Source organism: Orbicella franksi, chromosome 6 (assembly GCF_964199315.1).
Source record: "Orbicella franksi chromosome 6, jaOrbFran1.1, whole genome shotgun sequence".
In the NCBI taxonomy this organism is placed as follows: domain Eukaryota; kingdom Metazoa; phylum Cnidaria; class Anthozoa; order Scleractinia; family Merulinidae; genus Orbicella; species Orbicella franksi.
The window spans coordinates 2,260,001-2,287,978 of record NC_138150.1 but is presented as its reverse complement, the minus strand read 5'-3'; the positions used below and the strand labels follow the sequence as shown (position 1 = coordinate 2,287,978).

Here is a 27,978-nt window from a genome sequence, read left to right as displayed (position 1 = left end):
TTAAATCATGATACATAAACAAGCACGAGTGCAATAACTGTTTTATGAAAAAAAAAACCCAACAAATATTGTAAAATCGTCCCAATTTTTATGAAAGAAAATACTAGAAGGAGATAACTGACCACACTGACTGAAATTCAGCAGCTTTTAAATCAATCAAAACTCTGGAAATGCATTATGTTTTATATTCATCGACCCGATAGGTGGTCCCCGTTTATATTTACGTTTTTTCATTATGAGGTCTCACTTACAGTTTTCAACCAATAGAAAAAGATCTCTATCAGTCGCTCTGGTTGCAAGGTGGAATAAAAAGTTCATACAGTGTAGAAGGTTATGATTTTGTTTGTAAGGTTCAGATACTTCGTGATTACCACTAAGATGTCATGGCAAAGTCACATTTTTGCATCAACAGAATTCAGAAGGATTTGTCATAAAAATCCCCACCAGTCCCTGCACTTCCCTTCTCTTAGTATGTTGGCATTAATAGTGGCATGAATCAGTGGAGCGCAACGAAGGATTTATGCTGCAGACTGTGTACGAGCCAGTGCAAATTGAAAGAATTTTCAAATTTCTTCAATTATTTTTTATCGCTCGTGATTGGTCCAGAGGCGTCACGTAACGGACTATGCCCCAGCTAAAACTGGGGAATATCTGAGACACTTTTATTCTCCAATTTTCTAAAGATCCTGATTGTTGCGAAAAATATTTGAAGGATAATAAAGACAGTAGCCTCCATTTAGCTTAAAAATTATGCTTGAATATTTGTCCTTGGACATTATCTGTTCTGAGAAACAAACGGTTTTCTTATAGCGAATTTTACATTTTCACTCGACCTTCGCTCTCGGAAATCTGTTCGCTTTTCAGAACAGATAATGTCCAAGGACCTATATCCGAACATATTTTCGCCCCAAACGGATCGGAGGTGATTGCTTATGCATTTTTTTTTATTATTTAGCCGTAAGACTAATTTACACGCGACAATTTGTCCGTCCGACTTTTTACTTTCAAGTAGAGTTGGGTGGATGCCCAATTTGTAACATTTTTGTGTTGCTGAAAAAATCGGGCCGATTTATGTCTGGATGCCCAATCATTTTCTAATCAAAAGTTGGCCAAATCAGTAAGACAGAAATCATTGTTTATGAATTAGGCAATCAGATATCGAATTTTCTCTTTCAGATTTACTAACACAATTTATTAAACAGATAAGTCCATTTTTACAAAATGTATCTCAGGCAACAATTGCACTCTAGATGAACTAAAACTTAAGCACAGAAGACTGACTTTCTTAGTTCACTACTTCTGCATTGCAATCTATTTTACACAAAAAATATGTAACTTTACAATCATTCTAATGTAAAATCAAAAAAGAAACACTTTTAAACCTAAGATTCATGGCATCTCGCAATTTTCAATGCCAAACCTGTTCGATTAAAGTTTTCTTTTTAGAAACTGTCTTGAGGCGGCTATGCTTTGAGATGATTAAATTCTATTATGAAGTTAACTGAAGTAAGCAATTGATGAGAATCAATTACACCAGAGCGTTTTAGCGAAAACATCTTGGTGAGAAGCCGTATTCACCCTAGCACAATATTAACAGTGTTTACTTTTGTTAAAACAATACCAGAGAAGCCCAGTTTCTACTGTATCTAATAACTCTCTAATAAATATCCTTAAATACTCTTAAAACTGTTACAGTTTTAAATAATATTTGCCGGTCAATAATTTAAATATCCGTGTGTTCCCTGACGCAGTCTTATGTTACAATCGTGACGTATTATTTCACGCAGCGTACGAGCAACTTCGAGCAAATACACCCTACTGATTGGTGCCATCATCACCGCGTATGAGAATCATCGTCAACGACGCCACACAGTTCACACAGCACATGAACATTTTGTCGGAATTTTGGCATTGTCCATAGTATAATGCTTGTAATTTGATGGCACACATCTCCTCTTGCCGTATTGTGCTATCGAACCAGTACAAGCGGTAAATGCAACAGGGCTACACTCAGGGTATGCTATGAGTCCAGCATGTGCCAGGGTTATCGTCTTGTAGACGCCAGTGTAACATTCAGGCTCGTCATCAAGAGACCTCTTGCGTCTCCAAACAGGATTGGCTTCCTTTGAACCTTTGATGATAGACTCATCATTGAACTGAGACTGTACTGCTTCATGGCTTGATGAATCTGGTTCTGATAATCTAAGGACATCAGCTGGATTCTCTTCTCGTTCAGTTGGATTCTCATTTGTCTCATTCAAGAGAGTGTTTAATTCTTTCTCAGCTAAATCAAGCATTCTTTCAATGTTGTCGTTGCTGGTTGATGTGATAGCTCGGCCATTTCCGTGGTCAAGAAGAACAGCGAGAATAACTGCAATAACCTGCGAGCCAAAAAACAACACTTGGAGATTAACTGTTTATCAATTTCCACGAAAGATCAACATCTAACCTCTCCTTACAAGATCAATACAATGTTAAGTAGGCCGGGTGATGAAAATAAAGAAAATCATCAAGTTAATAATGTTGATCTAACACCAAATTCTCACAGCTCTTATCAAAAGAAATCTATAAAATCGTGTGAGGAGAATTAATATTCTAAGAACTGTCACCAAACAGTTAACTTATAACTGAGTAACGATCGATGTGAAAACGTGTTGGTTCTTAATCACCTTTGTAATAGTTTTGATTAACTCTATAGGCTGCAAGAATGATGAAAATATTTTCTCCATTTCAACAAAGTTGGAACATACGTCCAACATATTCAGTTGGAATCAGTTTCGTGGTCCCTATAGTTTTCAAAATTAAATGAACTTTAGGGTAAACCTTTTTGTAAAGTCATAAATAATTAACTAAAACGTATCCTTACCTTAAAAATCTCCATGACTTATTTTCTTATGAGATTGTGGCTTTTTTCCCAACGCTTACTTGTATATATCTTGTCTGTTCTTTCTGGAGAAGATTTAAAGACTTTGAACTGATTGCTAGCAAAATAACCCTCCCCTTAAATACACTTCTCAGCGCCCCTGATTTGGCACTGTAGCCAATAGCTAGACGGGGAAACTACCGCAGATCATTCAAAATTACCTCATCTGTCAAATTTATTTTCGAGACCGTTTCATCCTCGTGTATGTTACTTTACAGTTTCAGTGACAACGCATTCGATTCTTTACATTGTGGTAACATTTGTAATGTTATAGCTGTGAAGTGCTGTTAGCAACGACTTCCTTTAACTCCGGTAGTAAATTGAGAGCAGCATTTTTAAGCTAAGAGCCAATAAAATGGCTCCATTTTGGAATATACGTACGAGGTATCACACTGCTCAAGTTACACTGGAGATAATTTTAGCTGAATCACACACAACGGAAGTCCAAAAGAGTTTGACTTTTAAAGATTTATCTATTTTAAAATTAACTGAACTATCTGTGCGATAAGTTCTGCTTCTGTGGTTTTGCTGTTGTATAGCGCCCACAGTATTCTGCGAATCCAGACTGAAATTTTCATTTATTTTTTTCTTTATTACTTTAAATTCTATTAATCAGGAGATTTTCTTAGTTTAATGGCAGGCAAGAGGCACCTGAATTCCTGTCCGTAGAGCGAGGAAAGCTTTGGATAGCAAAGTTGTTATTTTTAGATTTTTAGATGGGTATTACATGACGTAGTTGTTCACAATAGTACTGTAACATTACAAACTCCTGTGCCTTGATTAATTTATGAATATTAATAAATACGGCTGATTTATAAACGTTTTATTTCTTACAGTTTTAAAGTCGCACGTAAACCAGAGGAGTTCATTAAATTGTACAACATACAGAAGTCATATATTGAAGGCGTCATCAGACCACTGGGAAACTTACAGGGGAGAAAAAATTAGATACATTTTAGGAAAGTTAAATTACAAATATTACTTTGTCTCTGGCCGTATTCGAAACTGTAAACCATCTAAAAGCAAAAATAAACTTCCATTAAGTCTTAACATGATATCAAAATACGATAGTTAGGTCAAATATTCTGATGGGATATACGATTCCGCCTTGTAACTAAGAAATAACAGCAAGATGAAAGAAACTGTTTCGAAATTTCCTTTTCCTTATAGTTATAGACTGAGTTTTTATATTTTAGCAAGAAATCATGAGCTACAGGTCTTAAAAGATTTTCGTGTAATTAGGCGTCCCTTACTCGATTGTCTTTAAGTGGCTAGGGGATGACGTCATGTTTGATGATTTATATCCGCCTTTTAAGGTGGTTCAAAACAGTTTCCAGCACTTAGATTTTGATGGGTCGTTATAACCACTGTTAATCACTTGATGCTACAATCATGGAATAAAAAAACTGCCCAATCATTGGTAAACACGTTGCTATCATTTTTGTGACACAGTAGGTTATCATAGCAACAGTATGACCTGCTAAAAACACCCTTAATTACAGCTTTAGGGGCTTATAATTCAAAAACGGCTGGTGAATATTTTTTATACTATCGAATTTTGATAAGCATGATAAGGCGCACTCAAAACAATTCTGTACATAGGGCTCAGAGCCACCGTAAATTTTCGAAACCTTAAGGTGGCTCTGCACCCTATGTACAGATTTTTAACAAAAGTTGCACCTTATCATGCATATCAAAATTTGATAATACAAAAAAATTTCACCATGCCGGTCTTTGAATTATAAGCTCCTAAAGCTGTAATTAAGCATATCTTTATACTGTCATACTGTTGCTATGGTAATCTATTGTGGCACGAAAATGATAACAACGTGTTCACCAATGATTGGGCAGTTTTTTAATACCATGATTGTAGCATCAAGTGATAAAGAGTGTTTATAATGACCAATCAAAATCTAAGTGCTGGAAACTGTTTTGAGCCACCTTAAATTACTACACTGAAACGATTGAATTTTGTCTTAAATTTGTTTCGAACTGCTCATCTGATTGTCTAATGCGATGCAGATTTGACTGGAGTTCAAAATGGCTTAATCTAAACTGCTAAACACCACTCTAGATATAATGTTAATTTCATACAAATGTAGCGAACTTTACGTTTTTAAAACAAGAAGATTACGAATTTTTGCTAGTTTGGTTTTGACTTTTCACCAAGCAATGAACGTGTTTCCGCGTTCCTATCGTAGCTTATCTTGGAAGCTGGTTTTCTTTACTAAATTTTAAAATGAACAAGCCTTTACTCGTTTACCAATTTGTTACTTACATCAATTATTGTACGAGTTCAGGCATTTAGATACTAATGAGTTGACTTAAATCACCCTATATTCACCAAGGAGAAGAGTAATAACTGTTTTATCAAAAAAGAAAAAACAACAACAACAACAACAACAACAACAACCAATAAACATTGTAAATTCGTGCCAATTTTTTATAACGAAAAGACCGGAAGGAGGTAACCGACCATACTGACTGAAATACAACGGCTTTTAAACCAATCAAAACTCTGAAAATGCATCAGCCATTTTTTCTATTTATCAACCCGATTGGGGGTCCCCGTTTATACTTACTTTTTTATATTCATGGAGTCTCACTCACAGTTTTCAACTAACAGAAAATGATCCCCCACTAGTCATGCTGGTTGTAAGATGGAATAAAAAGCTCATAGCAGGTTATGATTTTATAAATGATGTTCTTTTGAGGTTCGGATACTCCTGGATTTTAACAAAGATGTCATGGTAAATTCACATTCCTTCAGCAACAAAATTGAGAATTTAGCTATAAAAAGTGAAGGATTTGTCATTATTTAATCATTCGAAGAATTACCCACAAGCCCTTTACCTCTGCACTTCCATTCTATTATAGTGCGTTGGCGTTAGTAATGGTATGAATTGGAGAACAATGAAGGATTTATATACTGCAAGTTGTGTTTGAAAATTCCCTCAATACTGCACGAGCAAATACAAGATGAAATAATTTTCAAATTTCTTCAAATATTTTCGTTCGCAAGCGATTGGTTCAAACGAGTAACGTGACTGAATATGCCCCAGTATCGGAGTGACATTCCCCAATTTTCAAATCGCGCGTGCTGCAAAAAATATTTGAAGCATAATAAACACAATAGCCTCCTTCTGGCTCTAAAAATATGCTCGAATATTTTTCCATGGACATTGTCTGTTCCGAGAAACGAACGTCCAGTTTCCCTCGACCATCGCCCTCGGAAAACTGTTTGCTTCTCGGAACAGATAATATCCAAGGACCGATATCCGAGCATATTTTCGCGCCAAAGGGGGGCTATTGTTTATATATGTTATTGATTATTTAGCCTTAAGACTAATTTACACGCTACGATTTATCCGTCCGAGTCTTTGCTTTAGTTTTAAATAAAGCAAAAAAAAAATATATAAATAAAAATTGCTTGGAAGATGCCCAATTTGAAATATATTTTCTGAAATAAAGCAGGCCGATTTTTTATCTGTCCTATCACTTTCTAATAAAATGTTTGGCCCAATTGGAGCAACAAATCGTATTTTAGGAATTAGCTGAATGGTCTCACAAAGGTTTTAGGAATACAGTTTATTACATGAATACGTCCATTTTACAAAATCTCAAAATAATATTGTACTCTAGATGAACTGAAATTTAAGGGTTGAAGTCAGCCTTTGTCCGTCCACTACTTCTGCATTGCAGTCTATTTTACATCAATATAAAATACTGCACAAATTACTCTTGTAAAGAGAAATAATGTAACATTAATTAGCATAAGATATAACTTTACAATTGTTCTAATATAAATACAAAAACATGCAATATAATTAGCATATAATATATAACTTTACAATTGTCCTAATATAGATACAAAATAAAAAACGAAACTCTGTTAAGCCTAAGATTCCTGGTATCTCGCAATTTTCAATGTCAAACCTGCTTGATTGATATAATTTTCTTGTTAGAATCTCTCTTGGAGGCGGCCGGCTGTTTTTGCCATGATGCGGCGGAGGGGAAGTTGTCTTTCCTGATGCTGGTCCTTCAGTAATTTGAAAACTGGACTGGGCTAAAAAACTAACTCAGAAGGATTACCGGAATGCTTTGCTTTGAGACAATTAAATTCTATTTCTAAATTCATTGAAGAAATCAGTTGATACCAGGGTATACCTGATACCAGGGCGTCAAAGCAAAGCATCCTGGTGGGAAATTACATTCACCCTAGCACAATATTAACAATGTTTACTTTTGTTAAAACGATACCAGAGAAGCTCAGCTTCTACGGTTTCTAATAATTTTCTAATAAATATCGTCGAATAATCTTTAACTGTCGCATTTTCAAATAATGTTTGCAGGTCAATAATCTAAATATCCGTGTGCTACCTGACGCAGTGTTATATTACAATCGTAACGTATTATTTCACGCGGCGCGTGAGCAGCTTTTAGCAAATACGCCCAACTGATTTGTGCCATCATCAACGCGGAAAAGAATCGTCGTCAACGACGCCACACATAACCTCTTGCTCTTCTTATTGCTTGATATCGAACTGGTACAACCAGTAAGAGAAACTTTCCTACAAATTGGGAATGTTGCAAGTCCACCGCTTGCCAGCTGGACCGTCTAGTAGTTACCAGTGTAACAAGGGCTTACATGAGACCTCTTCTGTCTCCAAACGGGACTGGCTTCCTTCGGTTGGATCATGTTACCTGAAATATGTTTAACCAGCGTTGATGCATGGTGGGACGACAGGTTCGGCACGTTCCCTAAAGCCTGGTTTTCACTAGCGATGCAGGCACAAGCGCAAGCACAAGCGCCAGCGTAAGCGCAAGCACAAGCGCAAGCAATACGGATGACCCAAGTGAAAATGAAAATCGACGCAAACACAAGGAGAAGCAAAATCATCCGAACATTCCGAACTGTTTAGGCGCGAGATAATCCAGTGTGGACCCAGTGTTTTCACTGGCCAAACATATCCACGTGTGGTAAATATCCTTGTGCTTGTGTTATACCTAAGCGGTATTTTGTTATTACTAATTGCGGCGCAAACGCAAGCATAAGCGCAAACACACGAAAAAGGAAAATTCTGTGCCTATGCCTGCGTCAAGGCCGTTTTCACGGTGAAATAAGAATTGTTAGTTTGCGCTTGTGATTGCGTCGTTAGTGAAAACCAGACTTAATCAAAGCCACTGGTCCGTTGTGGACTGGATCCAGAGCACTCAATAATCCTGGTGCCCAGTCCCCAGATCAGTCTGTGTGTGTTTCGTGAGCGTTACGCTCCGTCGAAGCGTCCATGAATTTCTATGACGTTTTTCGCCCTCTAACCTTCCTTTCGTGAAGAAAGAAGAGCAGTGTTTTCTTAAGCTGAAATACGTTTGGTCTAGTAACATTAATTATTTTTTCAACCGAAACAAGGTATATATGTTGGACTGCAAGTTGCAGAGACAAAGTATTCCAAATTTAAAATTTCTCTTCTTGGCAAACCAAACTAGGACTGGGAAAGCTAATTTTCAGGTTGAAATGAAATCATACAAGATGACGGTAGACTGGAAGTCAAATAAACTTTCTCTTTAATGACCTTCTTTAATTAAAAAGATATTATCCGAGGATGCTAATACAATTAACATTTGTCTGGTTGACCCTATAAATAAAGTCATATTTATTTTATTATTAAATATTTATTTATCATAAATAACAATCGTACTCTAAGAACTGAAGTGCTGACCTTGAAGCTAGACTGTGTCTGTCAACCACTTCTCATCTTTTCCCGCCAACAGTATAACTAAATAATAATATCAGTTTCTTATTGTCAATAATAAAAGCAATGAAGATGAACACTGTTAAACGTCAGATTTTTCGCAAGTTACGACCTTCAAAGTCTAACCTGCTGATTGATTTTATATTGTTGTTAGTTTTTGAAGTGAATTAGGATTTAGTGATGCAAAGGCTACCTCAGCATCAAAGATTGAGAGAGAACTAGGTTACAGTGTAACTGACTGACCCGCAGACCGACCAAAGCAGACAGCTGGAAAGCTGCCATGAAAACTACCGCGTCAAATTATTTGTTATGAGAATTTCCGCAATGCTTTACTTTGCGGTCAATTATACTTAACATAGTTTCTTGCTACTTTGTTTTATTCCTTACTAAATTCATTAAAGTCGATTGTCGAAAACAAAAAGTATACCTGAAAAGTATACCTGAAAAACTGCTCGACCAAAGACGACATTTACCCAGGCAGATTCAGTTTAACAGTGTTGACCCTCGGTGTCTTTGTGTTGTTAAAACAATGTCATAAAAGCTCAGCTTCTATCCGTTATAGATATCTTAAAAAACTAATATATTACAATATAATGTTTTCCGGTCAATAATTTAAATATATCTGTGTTCCTGACGCTGTGTAAGTTACAATCATGATGCATTTCACACAGCGCATGAGCATTTTCTGGGAAATACTCTTATCTCATTGGCCCCGTTTGCTAGGCGGACGCTGACAGTCTCGTGATCCGATCCCACACATTTTCTCATGCCAAACTTTGCAATAGAACTTCCACAACCGGTAAGTGAAACTTTCATACAAATGGGGAATGTTGCGAGTCCACCGCTAGCCAGCTGGACCGTCTGGTGTTTGCCAGTGTAGCAAGGGCCTACATGAGACCTCTTCTGTCTCAAAGCAGACCTGGCTTCCTTCGGTTGGATCATGTTATCTGAAGTGAACTGAGATTGTACTGCTTCATGGCTTGATGAATCTGGTTCTGACAGTCTAAGGACCTCAGCTGGATTCTCTTCTTGTTCAGTTTTCCTCTCATTTGTCTCATTCAAGACCGTGTTTAATTCTTCCGCAGCTAAATCAAGCATTCTTTCAATATTGTCGTTGCTGGTTGATGTTATAGCTCGGCCATTTCCATGGTGAAGAAAAGCAGCGAGAATAACTGCAATAACCTGCGAACCGCAAAACAACACAGTGAGATTAACTGTTTATTAATTATCAAAAAAGATCAACACATAACCCCTCACTTACAAGATCTATACACTGTTAAATAGGCACGTGACGAGAATAAAGAAAATCATCAAGTAAATAAAACTAATTGTGTTATCTATCGACAAATTCTTAGAACTGTCATTAGAAGAAATCTATGGCAACCTGTAAAGAGAACGGATCTTCTAAGACCTGGTACCCAACAGTTGATTTATCATGATTTTTGAGATCATGGCGTTTCTTTACTTTTACAACATTTTGACTGAGAAACTAAAAGAGGAGAAATTAAGACAATTTTGTATGTTGACGAAGTACTAAAATATTGTCCAAAGTATTAGGTCTGAATCAATAAAGATTAATAACCAAGTCATTTCAGTCATCAACAACCAAGACTTCTTCTTACCTTAATAATCTCCATGACCTATTTCTTTTGATTCTGTGGCTTTTCGCTAACTTTTATATATGTTGTCTGCTGTTATGTAAGGACTTGTTCTGATATCCAGAAAACTAACTATCCCCTTAAATACAATTTTGAGAGTTCCTGATTTGGAGTTTTAGTAAATAACTAGAAAGGGAAACAAACATTACTCAATCTGCCAGTTTTATTCTGTTCATCCTGAAAGTTTCTGTACGGCTTCACTGACAGAGTAACTGATACCTGACATTATTACATTGTTTGTGATGTTCTTGCTGTGAAGTGCTCTCAGTAACGATTCCCTTAGGATCCGGTAGTAAACTAAAAATGCACGATATTCAAGGGCTAATGAAATTGTTCCATTTTGGTATATACAAGGAACTACTGCTGAACAAGGATATTTTAAGTTGAATCGGGCACCCAGCCAAAGTCTTAAATAGTTTTACTTCTTCTTTACACATTTGCTGAATCATCCGATTATTTGTGCTGTGGGCTTCTTCCGCCGTTTTATTGCATCCCTTTGGCGAAGAAAATAGCGTTTGTTAACTTTTTTCTGCCGAGATATTTTTCTCTTTTTTCACTGCATTGCATAGTTATTAATGCACTCCAAAACTTAATTACTTTAAAATTGTATTTACTTAATAGCATGTTAAGAATCGTTCCTCAACAAGCCAAATTCTGATGCCGTGAATAATTACATGAGAGTATTAATCCTCGTACCTTGAAATCATAAGGGTGCATTAAATCATATTTGATACTGGAATCATGGGTTGAAGAATTTATCATGACAACTAGGAAACCTAAATAACACACATTTTTTATTAACAAAATTGAACGTTAAGTAGCAAAAGTTTGTATATTTCGCAAATGTCCTTGGTGGCAGTTTTCGAAACTGTTAACCAACCATAAACAGAAGCAAACTTCCGCAAGTCTTGAATATTAAAATGTGATACTCAGGTCAAATATTCTGATTCGATATACGATTCCTAATTTAGCTAAGAATGTGACAGCTCTATTAAAGGAACTCATTCTAAATTACACTTCTCTATCTTTCTATTATATTAACTGCTGTTTTCAATTATAGCATGAAGTAATTACTGCTAGCCGGCTACTCGCGCGCTATCTACAGCAGAATAGGTAGTGAGTAGTGTAGCCAATAAGAGAACGGCATTCGTGATAGAACGCTGGGAGGCCTATACAAAAAAAAATTGCTTCTGATCCTCGATAACAAAATTTGAAACGTAACTATCAATTCAGAAATGATTGGGACTTCAAAAATGAATGGAAATAAGAATGCGAACTTGAAGACTGAGCTTAAATATTGATTTATAAAAATTTATAATTTAATTAGCTATCACATTATAACAATCTCCGTATTGTAATAGGTATCAAGATAAATCTATGAATTAACTTATTTTGGAATATACGTACGAGGTATCACTGCTCAGGTTACACTGGAGATATTTTTAGCTGAATCGCACACAGCAAAAGTCCAAAATAGTTTGACTTTTATAGATTTATTTATTTTAATATTACCTCAAATATTTGTAGAAAAAACTCTGTTTCTGCGGTCTTGCTATAATATAGCGTCCTTAGAATTCTGCGAATCTTGACTGAAACTTGAAGTTCTTTTGATAAAGACATTTTCTTAGTTTCATGGCAGGCAAGAGGGAGGAACATCGAGCGAGGAAAATGTTTTATTGTTAAATTGCTATTTTTAAATTCCAGATGGCTATTACATGACGTTATTGTTGACATTCGTATTGTAAGATTACAAACTTCCTATGCCACACATTTTAGTCCTTGCAGTTTTAAATTCGCACACAATTTAGAGAAGTCATAGATTGAAGGCGTCATCAGACCACTAAATAACTTAAAAGAGAGAAAAAATGGATAAATTTTAAAATGTTAAATTACAAATATTACTTTGTCTTTCAAATATCCCGCATGACAGTTTTCGAAACAGTGAACCATCGAAAAGCAAAAATAAATTTAATTTCTTTTAGTTTTACATGATATCAAAATATGATACTCAGATCAAATATTCTGATGGGATATACGATCTCGCCATGTAACTAAGTAAATAACAGCAACATGAAAGAAACTATTTGGAAATTTCCTTTTCCTTATAGTTATAAACTGAGTTTTCAGCTCTAGCAAGAAATTATTATAAGCTCCAGCGCTTAAAATAGATTAAATGTTTTCGTTTTAATTAGGCGTCCCTTACCCGATTGTATTTTAATACAACACACTTAAGAGTTCCTAGGCCATTATGTCATTCACGTGAATTTACATCCGGATGTACAGTTGCTAAACTGAAACGATTAAATTTTGCCTCAGATTTTGTTGTAACTTCCATCCGGTCCTCTGAAATCCAGAAATGACCACATAGATCTAAAATTTTAATTTTATGCAAATATAAACGCTTTTTATTTTGTAAAGCAAGTTTAAGATTAGACCTCTTTAGCTTGGGCGGTTTGTTTTTCCATTGTAGACCACGTGATATTCTCTAGAGAATTTATCTTTTATCAATCTTAAAATTATTCATTGATGTACTTGCGACTTTTTAAAAATTTGAAAGCAACAATTCTCCAACCGGAGCTCCAACAGGGGCTCTAACGTGAGCCTGCTCTCAGGCTAACTAGGAGCCTGCAACTACCCCATATTCCTGTCACGGCGTTTTCACAGACCGATCTATTTTTAGTTTGAATTTACCGCGAACTCAGGCCCCGGTGGGAACCTCAATGACCAATCACGAGCACGGACTCAGTATTTTTAACTGACATCATCATTCCACCGGACGATTGCGTTGACATGCCCACCGCAGCTCGCCATTTTTTCCTTACCGATGCGCGCTCATGCAAACCGGAACTGATCTGTTTCGTGGGAAAAGAAGCCTAAAAATAGATCGGTCTGTAAAAATGCCGTGGCATAGGCGTAGTATGGGAGTTTCACGCTTCTAGTAATGGGCTCCTGTTCTTGGACATTATCTGTTCCTCAAAGCTCACGGGTTTCCTCGAGCTATGCTAGCGCTCTCGGAAAACTGATTGCTTCTCGGAACAGATAATGTCCACGGACAATTATCGGAGCATATTTTCTTTGCCAAATGGAGGCTATTGTTCACTTTGGTAGAGTTGATTTTCTTTGCCAAATTTAAAATAAACGAAACTGATTGAGAAACTGGCTTTCGGAGGAGCGATTTGACATTTAAAACAATGATTCCCGAGTTCAGGCGATTCTGGAATAACTACAATTATGATATATCCAGTAAGCATTAGTCAGATAATTATTCCTTTATCAAAAAAAACAATCATGAAAGACCGTCAAATCTTTTGGTAAAACGAACGACTGGAAGGGATTAAAAAACTTGTTTCTAGTGGATACCCTTCCTCATTTGTACAGAAGCTCACGAAAACAAAAAGAGCAACAGCTAACCAAGAGCCCACACACTAATTTAGATCAACTGCGGTTTTACCCTATATCAAAGGTATATCAGAGGTTCTTCGCCGCTGCCTACAACAACAAGGCGTACGCACTGTCTTTAAATCTGACACAACTCTTAGGTCCTACTTACAGCGACCTAAAAACACCCGTGAACCAACAAAACAAGACAGTGTTTTTTATAAGATTCCTCGCGAATGCATTAAAGTGTATATCGGAAAAACAGGAAGAGCTATGCGAGAAAGGATAGAAGAACATGACAGAGACATACGGCTTGCTCGTACACAAACCTCCGCAATTTCAGAACACGCCAACGAGACGGGGCATTTACCCATTTGGGAAAAAGAAAACTTTATTGATTGTGGCCCTGACTGGTACACACGAAGGGTCAAGGAAGCTATCCATAGAAGACTTCATCCAAATAACATCACTAGAGATAGTGGAATCGAAATTCCTGAAGCATGGATACCTACAATCAGAAAGCATAACAGCCGGTCAGTTAGAACTTGATGCAGACCTATTAGGGAACGTTTAGTCTTGTAACATTTTTTCAACCAGCCGAAACAAGGTATATATGTTGGACTGCAGCTGGCAGCGACAAAGTATTCCAAATTAATTTCTCCTCTTGGCAAACCAAACTAGGACTGGGAAAGCTAATTTTCTGGTTGAAATCAAATCATACAAGATGACGATAGACTGGAAGTCAAATAAACTTTCTCTTTAATGACTTTCTTTAACTAAAAAGGATATTATCGGAGGATGTCAATATAACTAACATTTGTCTTGTTGACCCTATAAATAAAGTCATATTTATTTTATTATTAAATATTTATCATAAATAACAATCGTACTCTAAGAACTGAAGGGCAGACCGTGAAGCTAGACTGTGTCTGTCAACCACTTCTTGCCTTTTTCCACAAACAGTATAAACTACGGTATCAATAATAACATCAGTTTCTAATTGTAAATAATAAAAGCAATGAAGATGAACACTGTTAAACGTCAGATTTTTCGCAAGTTACGACCTTCAAAATCTAAACTGCTGTTTGATTTTCTACTTTTGTAAATTTTGAAGTGAATTAGGATTTAGTGGTGCCAAGGCTACCTCAACATCAAAGATTAAGAGAGAACTAGGTTACAGTGTAACTGACTGACCCGCAGACCGACCCCACAGCAGACTGGAAAGCTGCAATGAAAACTACCGCTCAAATTATTTGTTATGAGCATTTCCGCAGTGCTTTACTTTGCGGTCAATTTTACTTAACATAGTTCTTTCTACATAGTTTTATTCCTTACTAAATTCATTTAAGCCGGTTGTCGAAAACAAAAAGTATACCTGGGTGTCTTACCTGAAAAGCTGCTCGACCAAAAACAACATTTACCCAGGCAGATTCAATTTAACAGTGTTGACCCTCGCTGTCTTTGTGTTGTTAAAACAATGTCATAAAAGCTCAGCTTTTATCCGTTATCGATATCTTTAAAAACTAATATATTATAATATAATGTTTTCCGATCAATAATTTAAATATCCCTGTGTTCCTGACGCAGTGTAAGTTACAATCATGATGCATTTCACACAGCGCATGAGCATTTTCTGGGAAATACTCTTATCTCATTGGCCCCGTTTGCTAGGCGGACGCTGACAGTCTCGTGATCCGATCCCACACATTTTCTCATGCCAAACTTTGCAATGGAACTTCCACAACCGGTAAGCGAAACTTTCATACAAATGGGGAATGTTGCGAGTCCACCGCTTGCCAGCTGGACCGTCTGGTGTTTGCCAGTGTAACAAGGGCCTACATGAGACCTCTTCTGTCTCAAAACAGGACTGGCTTCCTTCGGTTGGATCATGTTATCTGAAGTGAACTGAGATTGTACTGCTTCATGGCTTGATGAATCTGGTTCTGATAATCCAAGGAAATCAGCTGGATTCTCTTCTCGTTCAGTTGTCCTCTCATTTGTCTCATTCAAGACCGTATTTAATTCTTCCTCAGCTAGGTCAAGCATTCTTTCAATGCTGCCATTGCTGGTTGATGTTATAGCTCGGCCATTTCCATGGTGAAATAAAACAGCGAGAATAACTGCAATAACCTGCGAGCCGAAAAACAACTTTGTGAGATTAACTGTTTATAAATTATCAAGAAAGATCAACGCGTAATGTAGATCTAACGCCAAATTCTCACAACTCCTTTTAGAAGAAATCTATGGTAACATGTGAGGAAAATTTTGAAATACTTAATAACTGGGACCAAACAGTTAACTTGAAGTTGAGATACAATCTTTGTGAAGAAGTTTTGGTTTTTAGTATCTTTATAATAGTTGTGATTAAGTCGATAGGCCGGAAGACGGATAAAAAACAATTTCTCCATGAAAGTAAATTGTCAACTTAGCGTACAACATCAGTGTTCAGTTTGGAAAGTGTTTAGTTTCTTGAAGCATTTAGAATTAGAATGGACTTTTGGATAACTTTGCAGTTTTAGTATGCGGTCATAAACAAGTGTAATGTACTTTTACCTTAATAATCTCCATGACTTAGTTTCTCACCAACGTTTGCTTTGATATATGTTGCCTGTTCTTCTCGGGGTAGATTTGTTGAAGACTTTGATTTGATTCCCAGCAAGTAACCCTCCCCTTAAATACAATTCTCAGCGCTCCTGATTTGGCGCTGTAGCCAATAGCTAGACAGGGAAACTACCGAAGATCATTCATCTGTCAAATTTATTTTGGAGACCGTTTCATCCTCGTGTATGTTACTTATCAGTTTCAGTGAAAACGTATTCGACTCGTTACATTGTGGGAACGTTAGTAATGTTATGGCTGTTCTTTTAATTAAGGCAGTAAACTAAGAACAGAAATCTTAAGATAAGGGCCAATAAAATTGCTCCATTTTGGAACATACGTAAGAGATATCACCGCTAAAGTTACACTGGAAATATTTTTAGTTGAATCGCACGCAACGATACTGAGTCCAAAATAGTTTGACTTTTATAGATTTATTAATTTTAATGTCATCTGAACTATTTGTGTAACAAACTCTCCTGCGGTTTTGCTATACCATAGCACCCATAGAATTCTGCGAATCCTGACTGAAACTTGAAGTTCTTTTGATGAAGAAAATTTCTTAGTTTAATGGCAAGCAGGAGGGACCTGAATTCCAGTCCTTGGCGCAAGGAATGTTTTTGATGGTTAAATTGTTATTTTTAGATTTTTAGATGGGTAGTTACATAGCGTAGTTGTTGACAATCGCACTGTAATAATACAAACACCCTATGCCTTGTTAATTATATAAACGTTTTCGTCCTTACAGTTTTAAATTCTCACATAAATCAGAGGAGTTCATTAAATTGTACAACATTCATAAATCATAGAATGAAGGCGTAATCAGATCTCTGGGAAACTTAGCAGAAAGACACAAAATTGGATAAATTTAGCAAAGTTAAATTACAAATATTACTTTGTCTCTCAAACATACTGCATCGTAGTTTTCGAAACTGTAAAGCATCCAAAAGCAAAAATAAACTTAGTTTCTTTCAGTTTTAACATGATATCAAAATATGATACTCAGGTCAAATATTTTGATGGGATATACCATCTCGCCATGTAACTAAGTAAATAATGACAACATGAAAGAAACTATTTCCTTTTCCTTATAGGTATAAACTGAGTTTTCAGTTCAACTCTTAAAAGAGATTAACTATTTTCGTTTCAATTAGGCGTTCCTTACTCGATTGTATTTTAACGCAATACACTTAACAGTGCCTTCGTTCTATGATTTCTGACGTCATTTTCGTGAATTTACTTCTGGGTGTATAGTTGCTACACTGAAACGATTAAATTTTTCCTTAAACTCATTTTATCTCCTCATCCGGTCCTCCGAAATTCAAAAATGACCACATAGATCTAAATTTTTTATTTTACGCAAACTTAAAAGCTTTTTGTTTCGTAAAGCAAGTTTAAGAATTGATGTTACTTTAGTTAAATTTATAAGTGATGTCGGAAACAGAGGTCAGACATGGGCTGCTACAGTTTCCGTCCTCACATATTTAGCTGTATATTAGTTTTTCTGTTGTGCGTCATTGCGTGACAGCAACGTGGGTCAGAGATGGGCTGCCTTATGTTTTGTCGTTTTGCGCCAGCTTTCAGAAGAGTATTGTAAATTAAAAGCTCGACGGCGAGGTAAGTCAGGCACGGGCTGTTTCTGATCGGTCAATATTATTCTCCATCCTCTATAAATTGGTTTTCAATTGGCAAGCTCTTCAGTGGTGTCTTGATGGGGCTGCCACAATGTTGTAGCTTTTGCGCCTTTCTCGCCCCACTTTTCCTGAAAATGATAATTTTATTACCATGGACATTGTAACAATTAACTTTTATTAGAGTTTCAATTAAAACCGCCGCAGTATTTGAGTGGCCAAAAAATGCCAATTCACGAGTTGATCATTTGTTGTACATCATATCATCCTCGGCAAACTACTGCGACTCCCGAGTTGAGCTCAGCACAATGTAACGGCGTAAATGTTAATTTTATGGAAGTTTAAACGTTTTTTATCGTGTAAAGCATGCAAGTTTAAGAATTGATGCTAATTTGGTTTCCACTTTTCACCCAGCTCTGTAATTTAATAGGATATGAAAATAAACCGAGCAATGAAAGTGTCCTAGCTTATAACCCATCAAATGTTTTCGCTCGCCCTCGATTGGTGTAAACGCGTCTGAATAATATCCGAGTGATATTCCCCAATTTTCAAAACTGTGCATGTTGAGAAAAATGTTTGAAGGATAATAAACACAATAGCCTCCATTTCTTGCGAAAATATGCACTGAAAATATTCGTTCTTTTTCATTATCTGTTCCCCAAAACTCACAGGTTTCCTTGAACTACGCAAGCGCTCTCCGGGAAAACTGTTTGCTTCTCAGAACTAATATCCGAGCATATTTTCGCGCCAAATGGAGGCTACTGTTTATATTTATCTTGGTATGGTTAATTTTATTTGCCAAATTCAAAATGAATGAAAGATTTAGAAACTGACTTTCCGAGTCCCAGGGACTCTGAACTAATTCGAGAACACTTTGGCTTTCAGTGAAATGGACAGAGGAAAAATATTTGAACGCTTGGTTACAAGCAGTCTGGCCGACATATATATAGCCACTTAGTGACTAGAGACTCGCCAAGACCGTGCTACGCGCAGCGTGATTTTGACCAACTTTGGGTCGATTTCCAGGAACTTGGGTGATATTTCCGAGTTTCAGGGACTCTAAACTAATCCGAGAAAACACACGAAAGAAAAAAAAGATATAAATGGGCGAGAATCTTTAACCCAGGCATTCTCCAAAGCGACAGATCTCCACAAGTGAAATACACGTGTGTAGATTTGAGAAAGGGCCAAATCTAGCATCTTTAAAAAATCTAGTAAACATAGTTTAAGATCCCGACACCAAAACCGCGAGTGTGGCGCATCTCTAAACGCGCAAGAACTTACTAGCGAAAAGAACGTTGATATAGGCGAGAATCTCTTACCCAAGCACTGTCCAAATCAATAGACTTCCACAAGTGAAATACAAGTGTGTAGATTTGAGAAAGGGCTAAATCTAGCATCTTTAAAAAGTCCAGTAAACATAGTTTGAGATCCCGACACCTAAAACGCAAGTGTGGCGCATCTTTAAACGCGCGAGAACGTACGAGAGAAAAGAAAGTTGATATGGGCGAGAATCTCCAACTTAAGCACTGTCCAAATCGATAGACTTCCACAAGTAAAATACGTTTGTGTAGATTTGGTGGAGGGCCAAAACTAGCATTTTAAAGGAGCCCCGTAAGCATAGTTTGGGTCCCCTACACCAAAAACGCGAGTGCGCCGCATCGCTAAACGCGCGAAAATACGCGAGTGAAAAAAAGATATAAATGGGCGAAAATCTTTAACCCAGGCATTGTCCAAATTGACTTCCACAAGTGAAATACACGGTTGTAGATTTGAGAAAGGGCCAAATCTAGCAGCTTTAAAAAGTCCAGTAAACACAGTTTGAGATCACGACTCCAAAATCGCGAGTATGGCGCATCTTTAAACGCGCGAAAATACACGAGAGAAAACAAAAAAAGTGGGCGTGATTCTCCATCCCAAGCATTGTCCAAAACGACAGACTTCCACAAGTGAAATACAAGTGTGTAGATTTGGGAGAGGGCCAAATCTAGCATTCTTAAAGAGCCCCGTAAGCATACTTTGGGATCCCCACACCAAAAACGCGAGTGTGGCGCATCTCTAAACGCGCGAGAACTTCCGAGAGAAAAGAAATTTGATATGGGCGAGAATCTCTTACCCAAACACTGTCCAAATCGAAAGACTCCCACAAGTAAAAAATACACATGTGTAAATTTAAGAGAGGGCCAAAACTAGCATCTTTAAAAAGCCCAGTGAGTATAGTTTAAGACCCCGACACCAAATATTCGAGTGTGCCGCATAGCTAAACGCGCCAGAAAAGACAAGAGAAAAATAAATTGACATCGTTAAAAATATCCACCCAAGCACTGTTCAAATCGATAGACTTCCACAAGTGAAATACACGTTGGATATTTAGAAGAGGGCTAAAACTAGCATCTTTAAAAAGCGAGGTAAGCAAAGTTTGGGATCCCCACATCTAAAAGCGAGTGTGCCGCCTCGCTTAACGTGCGAGAATACGCGGGAGAAAAGAAAATTGACATGGGAAAGAATATCTAACCCAAGCACTGTCCAAATCGATAGACTTCCACAAGTGAAATACACTTGTGTAGATTTCGGGGAGGACCAAAACTACCAACTAGCATAGTTTGGGATCCCCAAACAAAAAGCACGAGTGTGCCGCATCGCTAAACGCGCGAAAACACGCGAGTGAAAATAAGATATAAATGGGCGAGAATCTTTAACCCAAGCATTGTCCAAAGCGACAGAGATCCACAAGTGAGATACACGTGTGTAGATTTGTGGGAGGGCTAAAAGTAGCATCTTTAAAAAGTTAAGTAAGCATTGGTTAAGATCCCCGCACCTAAAACGCGAGTGTGGCACATCTCTAAACGTGCGAGAACTTACGAGAGGAAAGAAAGTTGATATGGGCGAGAACCTCTCACCAAAACACTGTCCAAATCGAAAGACTTCCACAAGTGAAATACACGTGTGTAGATTTGGGGGAGGGCTAAAAGTAGCATCTTTAAAAAGTTAGGTAAGCATTGGTTGGGATCCCCGCACCTCAAACGTCAATGTGGCGCATCTCTAAACGCGCGAGAACTTACGACAGAAAACAAAGTTGATATGGGCGAGAATCTCTCACTCAAACACTGTACAAATCGATAGTTTTCCACAAGTGACATACACATGTGTAGATTTGGGGCAGGGCTAAAAGTGGCATCTTTAAAAAGTTAGGTGAGCATTGGTTGGGATCCGTGCAGCTAAAACGTGTGTATGGCGCATCTCTAAACGAGGGGGAACTTACGAGAGAAAAGAAAGTTGATATGGGCGAGAATCTCTTACCCCAAGTGACTTCTACTGTAAATGACTTCTACTGTAAGTATCTCTTTCTGGTGTTGTTTGCTTTTGTTGTTTTTGCGGTTTTTTTTTTTTTAATTCTGTGAGAACAGGGCTGTATTCCTGTAAGGCTGTGGGTGTAATTCGTAAAAACACTGAGTTCTTATAAATCGTTTAGAAATTCTTCGTTCCAGTTCAAATTTATGTTGCTGGCACATGGGTGGGCACTTTATATGTAGACCGTGATGTAAGATACCTTCAACTATTTTTACTGTTCACGATGTACTGCTACGTTAGTCTGCTTTATAAATATCTAACTGCTCTGGTCGAGTTTTTAATTTCAATATGATTAAACGTTCTTTTTACACGTTCCTGTTAAAAATGATGCAAAGTTGTCAATTTTAGTAACTTCAATTTGAAGAAAAGGTCCTGTTAGTACCTTCTTGTTACTTGATGAAAAATTTTGTGGGGTTTGTTTTCCAGGGTGCTTCATGACGCCTCCTTGAATAAGCTATACCTTCCCTAGTTGAATCGTCCTCATTTTATCGTACGTTATTCAGGTTATTGATTGGAAAAATAATTATACTTTTGAACCCTAGTTCCTCTATTTTCAGGGGATAGGGGGTGGGCTCACTTCTTTCGGAGGTCGTTACTTACAGACTTCAACGATTCGTTGCGTGTTCGAGCCATTGGCCAGGCGATTGGCCAAGCCATTGGTAGCCGTGCATGGTCACCTAAAGCACTGACAATCTGTCTTAGCTCCATGTACTACGTTTCTCCTCGCGCTTTTGTTTTTTTGCTCTCGGCTGTGTAATAATGCGATATTTTCTACACAATAACTTCAATTGCCGAGCATGATAATACTGCACGTGGTTCTCATAGCCAACGACATACTCAGACAAGTATTCCAGATCATCTGGGTTTTTATTCCTTAAGATCTGTTTTAGATTGATTAATCAAACGCTTCTTTACGCCCGGACAAGCATATCGGTGCAAGCTCAGTGTTAATTGTGATGGCTTTTATTGGGTAAACAAGACAATTACGTCTGTTCGCCTCGCTCAACATCCATTCGTAGGCACTTTGGTAATTTTTAAGTTCAGTTCGTAGATCTGAACTTGGTTCAGGGGGAGAAGCAGAGGAAGATTCATGTTGTGTACTTCGTTCATCATTGCGGGATTACTTGATTTATTGGCATTCCCCGGTCATTTTTGTCCGCTCACGTTTTTTTCCTGCCCAAGTCTTTCTTCACGTGTGTTTAGACGTGATCCGATATATAATGACCTTGTTTTGTTCCAGATTATTTGCGTCAGTAAGTCCGTCATCATTTGAAAGCATCGGGAATGACTCGAACGCACTATTTACTTTTAAAGCACTATGTCCACTATTAATATCGTGACTTCATTTTAAAGCTTGTCTCATATTCCATCGGCCCTTTCTGGTCTATTTTTTATTAACATCTTCATTAAATAATGAACTTCAAAAACATCGTGTGGTTCATCAAAACCATATCTTACTTCGTGCTGCTACGAAGCCTTGGTATTATTATTATTATCAAATATTATTATTATTATTATCAAATATTATTATTATTATTATCAAATATTATTATTATTATTATTATTATCATTATGACATTAAAGTTCCGAGGAGAAGGTTTTTGGTGGGAACACTTATTTAAGTAAGACTGAGTCACGGCTGCTATTCATATATTCTAGAGTTAATAAACAGATAATAAAACTACTAAAGGTGATTTTTGATTCTAATTTCTATGACGTTTCTCGCCCTCTAACCTCCCTTTTGTGAAGAAAGAAGAGCAGTGTTTTTTTAAGATGAAATACGTTTGGTCTTGTAACATTTTTTCAACCGAAAAATGGTATATATGTTGGACTGCAGTTTGCAGCGACAAAGTATTCCAAATTAATTACTTCTCTTGGCAAACCAACCTAGGACGGGGAAAGCGAAATTAATTTTCTTGTTGAAATGAAATCATACAAGATGACGGCAGACTGGAAGTCAATTAAACTTTTTCTTTAATCTGACTTTCTTTAATTAAAAAGATATTATCCGAGGATGTTAATATAACTAACATTTGTCTTGTTGACCCTATAAATAAAGTCATTATTTTATTATTAAATATATATTTATCACAGATAACAACAGTACTCTCAGAACTGAAGCGCTAACCATGAAGCTAGACTGTGTCTGTCAACCACTTCTCATCTTTTCCTGCCAACAGCATAAAATACTGCATGAATACTGTTTGATTAAAATAATATATATGTAATATAACATCACTAGCCTTATTGTAAATAATAAAAGCAATGAAGATGAACACTGTTAAACGTCAGATTTTTCGCAAGTTACAACCTTCAAAGTCATATTGGTTTTATACTTTTGTTAGTTTTGAAGTGAATTAGGATTTAGTGGTGCCAAGGCTACCTCAACATCAAAGATTAAGAGAGAACTAGTTTACAGTGTAACTGACTGACCCGCAGACCGACCCCACAGCAGACTGGAAAGCTGCAATGAAAACTACCGCTCAAATTATTTGTTATGAGCATTTCCGCAATGCTTTACTTTGCGGTCAATTATTCTTAACATAGTTTCTTTCTACATAGTTTTATCCCTTAGTAAATTCATTTAAGTCGGTTGTCGAAAAAAAAAGTATGCCTGGGTGTATTACCTGAAAAACTGCTCGACCAAAAACAACATTTACCCAGGCAGATTCAATTTAACAGTGTTGACCCTCGCTGTCTTTGTGTTGTTAAAACAATGTCATAAAAGCTCAGCTTCTATCCGTTATCGATATCTTTAAAAACTAATATATTATAATATAATGTTTTCCGGTCAATAATTTAAATATCTCTGTGTTCCTGACGCAGTGTAAGTTACAATCATGATGCATTTCACACAGCGCATGAGCATTTTCTAGGAAATACTCTAATCTCATTGGCCCCGTTTGTTAGGCGGACGCTGACAGTCTCGTGATCCGATCCCACACATTTTCTCACGCCAAACTTTGCAATGGAACTTCCACAACCGGTAAGCGAAACTTTCATACAAATGGGGAATGTTGCGAGTCCACCGCTTGCCAGCTGGACCGTCTGGTGTTTGCCAGTGTAACAAGGGCCTACATGAGACCTCTTCTGTCTCAAAACAGGACTGGCTTCCTTCGGTTGGATCATGTTATCTGAACTGAACTGAAACTGTACTGCTTCATGGCTTGATGAATCTGGTTCTGATAATCTAAGGAAATCAGCTGGATTCTCTTCTCGTTCAGTTGTCCTCTTATTTGTCTCATTCAAGACTGTGTTTGATTCTTCCTTAGCTAAATTAAGCATTCTTTCAATATCGTCGTTGCTGGTTGATATTATAGCTCGGCCATTTCCATGGTGAAGAAAAACAGCGAGAATAACTGCAATAACCTGCGAACCGAAAAACAAAACAGTGAGATTAACTGTTTACTAATTGTCAAAAAGATCAACACATAACCCCTCACTTACAAGATCTATACACTGTTAAATAGGCACGTGACGACAATAAAGAAAATCATCAAGTAAATAAAACTAATTGTGTTATCTATCGACAAATTCTTAGAACTGTCATGAGAAGAAATCTCTGGCAACCTGTAAAGAGAACTGATGCTCTAAGACCTGGTACCCAACAGTTGATTTATCATGATTTTTGAGATCATGGCGTTTCTTTACTTTTACAACATTTTGACTTACAAACTAAAAGAGGAGAAATTAAGACTACTTTGTATGTTGACGAAGTATTAAAATATTGTCCAAAGTATTAGATCTGAATCAATGAAGATTAACAACCAAGTCATTTCAGTCATCAACAACCAAGATGTCTTTTTACCTTAATAATCTCCATGACCTATTTCTTTTGACTTTTTTGGTTTGTCACTAACGTTAACTTGTATATATATGTTGTCTGCTGTTATGTAAGGACTTGTGATATCCAGAAAACTAACTATCTCCTTAAATACAATTTTCATCGGTCCTGATTTGGAGTTTTAGTAAATAACTAGAAAGGGAAACAAACATTACTTAATCTGCCAGTTTTATTCTGTTCATCCTGAAAGTTTCTGTACGGCTTCACTGATACAGTAACTGATACCTTACATTATTACAATGTTTGTGATGTTCTTGTTGTGAAGTTCTGTCAGTAACGATTCCTTTAGGATCCGGTAGTAAACTAAAAATACACGATATTCAAGGGCTAATGAAATTGTTCCATTTTGGTATATACAAGGAACTACTGCTGAACAAGGATATTTTAAGTTGAATCGGGCACCCGGCCAAAGTCTTAAATAGTTTTACTTCTTCTTTACACATTTACTGAATCATCCGATTATTTGTGCTGTGGGCTTCTTCCGCCGTTTTATTGCATCCCTTTGGCGAAAAAAAATAACTTTTCTCTTTTTTCACTGGATTGCATAGTTATTAATGCACTCCAAAACTTAAGTACTTTGAAATTCTATTTACTCAATAGCATGTTAAGAATCGTTCCTCAGCAAGCCAAATTCTGATGCCGTGAATAATTACATGAGAGTATTAATCCTCGTACCTTGAAATCATGGGGGGTGCATTAAATCATATTTGATAATGGAATCATGGGTTGAAGAATTTATCATGACAACTAGGAAACCTAAATAACACACATTTTTTATTTACAAAATTGAGCGTTAAGTAGCAAAAGTTTGTATATTTCACAAATGTCCTTGGTGGCAGTTTTCGAAACTGTTAACCAACCATAAACAGAAGCAAACTTCCGCAAGTCTTGAATATCAAAATATAATATTCAGGTCAAATATTCGGATGCGATATACGATTCCGAATTTAGCTAAGAACGTGACAGCTCGATGAAAGGAACTCATTCTAAATTACACTTCTCTATCTTTCTACTGTATTAACTGCTGTTTTCAATTATAGCATGAAGTAATTACCGCTAGCCAGCTACTCGCGGGCTATCTACAGCAAAATAGATGGTGAGTAGTGTAGCCAATAAGAGAACGGCATTCGTGATAGAACGCTGGGAGGTTTATACAAAAAAAAATTGCTTCTGATCCTCGATAACAAAATTTGAAACGTAACTATCAATTCAGAAATGATTGGGACTTCAAAAATGAATGGAAATAACAATGCGAACTTGAAGACTGAGCTTAAATACTGATTTATAAAACTTTATAATTTAGTTAGCTATCACATTATAACAAACTCCGTATTGTGATAGGTATCAAGATAAATCTACGAATAAACTTATTTTGGAATATACGTACGAGGTATCACTGCCCAAGTTACACTGGAGATATTTTTAGCTGAATCGCACACAACAAAAGTCCAAAATAGTTTGACTTTTATAGATTTGTTTATTTTAATATTACCTCAAATATTTGTAGAAAAAACGCTGTTTCTGCGGTCTTGCTATAATATAGCGTCCTTAGAATTCTGCGAATCTTGACTGAAACTTGAAGTTTTTTTGATAAAGACATTTTCTTAGTTTCATGCCAGATAAGAGGAAGGAACATCGAGCGAGGAAAATGTTTTATTGTTAAATTGCTATTTTTAAATCAGTTTCAGATGGCTATTACATGACGTTATTGTTGACATTCTTACTGTAAGATTACAAACTCCCTATGCCACACATTTTAGTCCTTGCAGTTTTAAATTCGTACACAATTTACAGTAGTCATAGATTGAAGGCGTCATCAGACCACTAAATAACTTAAAAGAGAGAAAAAAAATGGATAAATTTTAAAATGTTAAATTACAATTATTACTTTGTCTTTCAAATATCCCGCATGGAAAAAATAAATTTAATTTCTTTTAGTTTTAACATAATATCAAAATATGATACTCAGGTCAAATATTCTGATGGGATATACGATCTCGCCGTGTAACTAAGTAAATAACAGCAACATGAAAGAAACTATTGGAAATTTCCTTTTCCTTATGGTTATAAACTGAGTTTTCAACTCTAGCAAGAAATTATTATAAGCTCCAGCGGTTAAAAGAGATTAAATGTTTTCGTTTTAATTAGGCGTCCCTTACCCGATTGTATTTTAATACAACACACACAAAACTGGCTAGGCCATGACGTCATTTTCGGGAATTTACATCCGGATGTACAGTTGCTACACTGAAACGATTAAATTTTGCCTCAGATTTCGCTGTAACTCCCATCCGGTCCTCTGAAATCCAGAAATGACCACATAGATCTAAAAATTTTAATTTTATGCAAATATAAACGCTTTTTATTTTGTAAAGCAAGTTTCAGAATAGACCTCTTTAGCTTGGGCGGTTTGTTTTTCCATTGTAGACCACGTGATATTCTCTAGGAAATTTTTCTTTTATCAATCTTAAAATTATTCATTGATATACTTGCGACTTTTTAAAATTTTGAAAGCAAGAATTCTCCAACCGGAGCTCCAACAGGGGCTCCAACGTGAGCCTGCTCGCAGGCTAACTAGGAGAGAGCAACTACTCCATATTTCTGTCACGGCGTTTTCACAGACCGATCTATTTTTAGTTTGAATTTACCGCGAATTCAGGCTCCCGTGGGAACCTCAATGACCAATCACGAGCACGGACTCAGTATTTTTAACTGACGTCATCATTCCACCGGAAGATTACGTTGACATGCCCACCTCAGCTCGCCATTTTTTCCTTACCGATGCGCGCTCATGCAAGCCGGAACTGATCTGTTTCGCGGGAAAAGAAGCCTAAAAATAGAT

The 27,978-nt window shown here is 36.8% G+C and overlaps 1 protein-coding gene across 1 annotated transcript; it reads right to left on the bottom strand.

Annotated features, from left to right (window-relative positions):
- Positions 1-1,389: 1,389 nt before the first annotated feature.
- Positions 1,390-3,752, bottom strand: LOC145490199 (uncharacterized). Its single transcript, XM_081469316.1, has one exon. It carries the CDS (start codon positions 2,295-2,297, stop codon positions 1,875-1,877), a length of 423 nt encoding a protein of 140 aa, XP_081325442.1. The 5' UTR covers positions 2,298-3,752; the 3' UTR covers positions 1,390-1,874.
- Between the last annotated feature and the right edge of the window lie 24,226 nt (positions 3,753-27,978).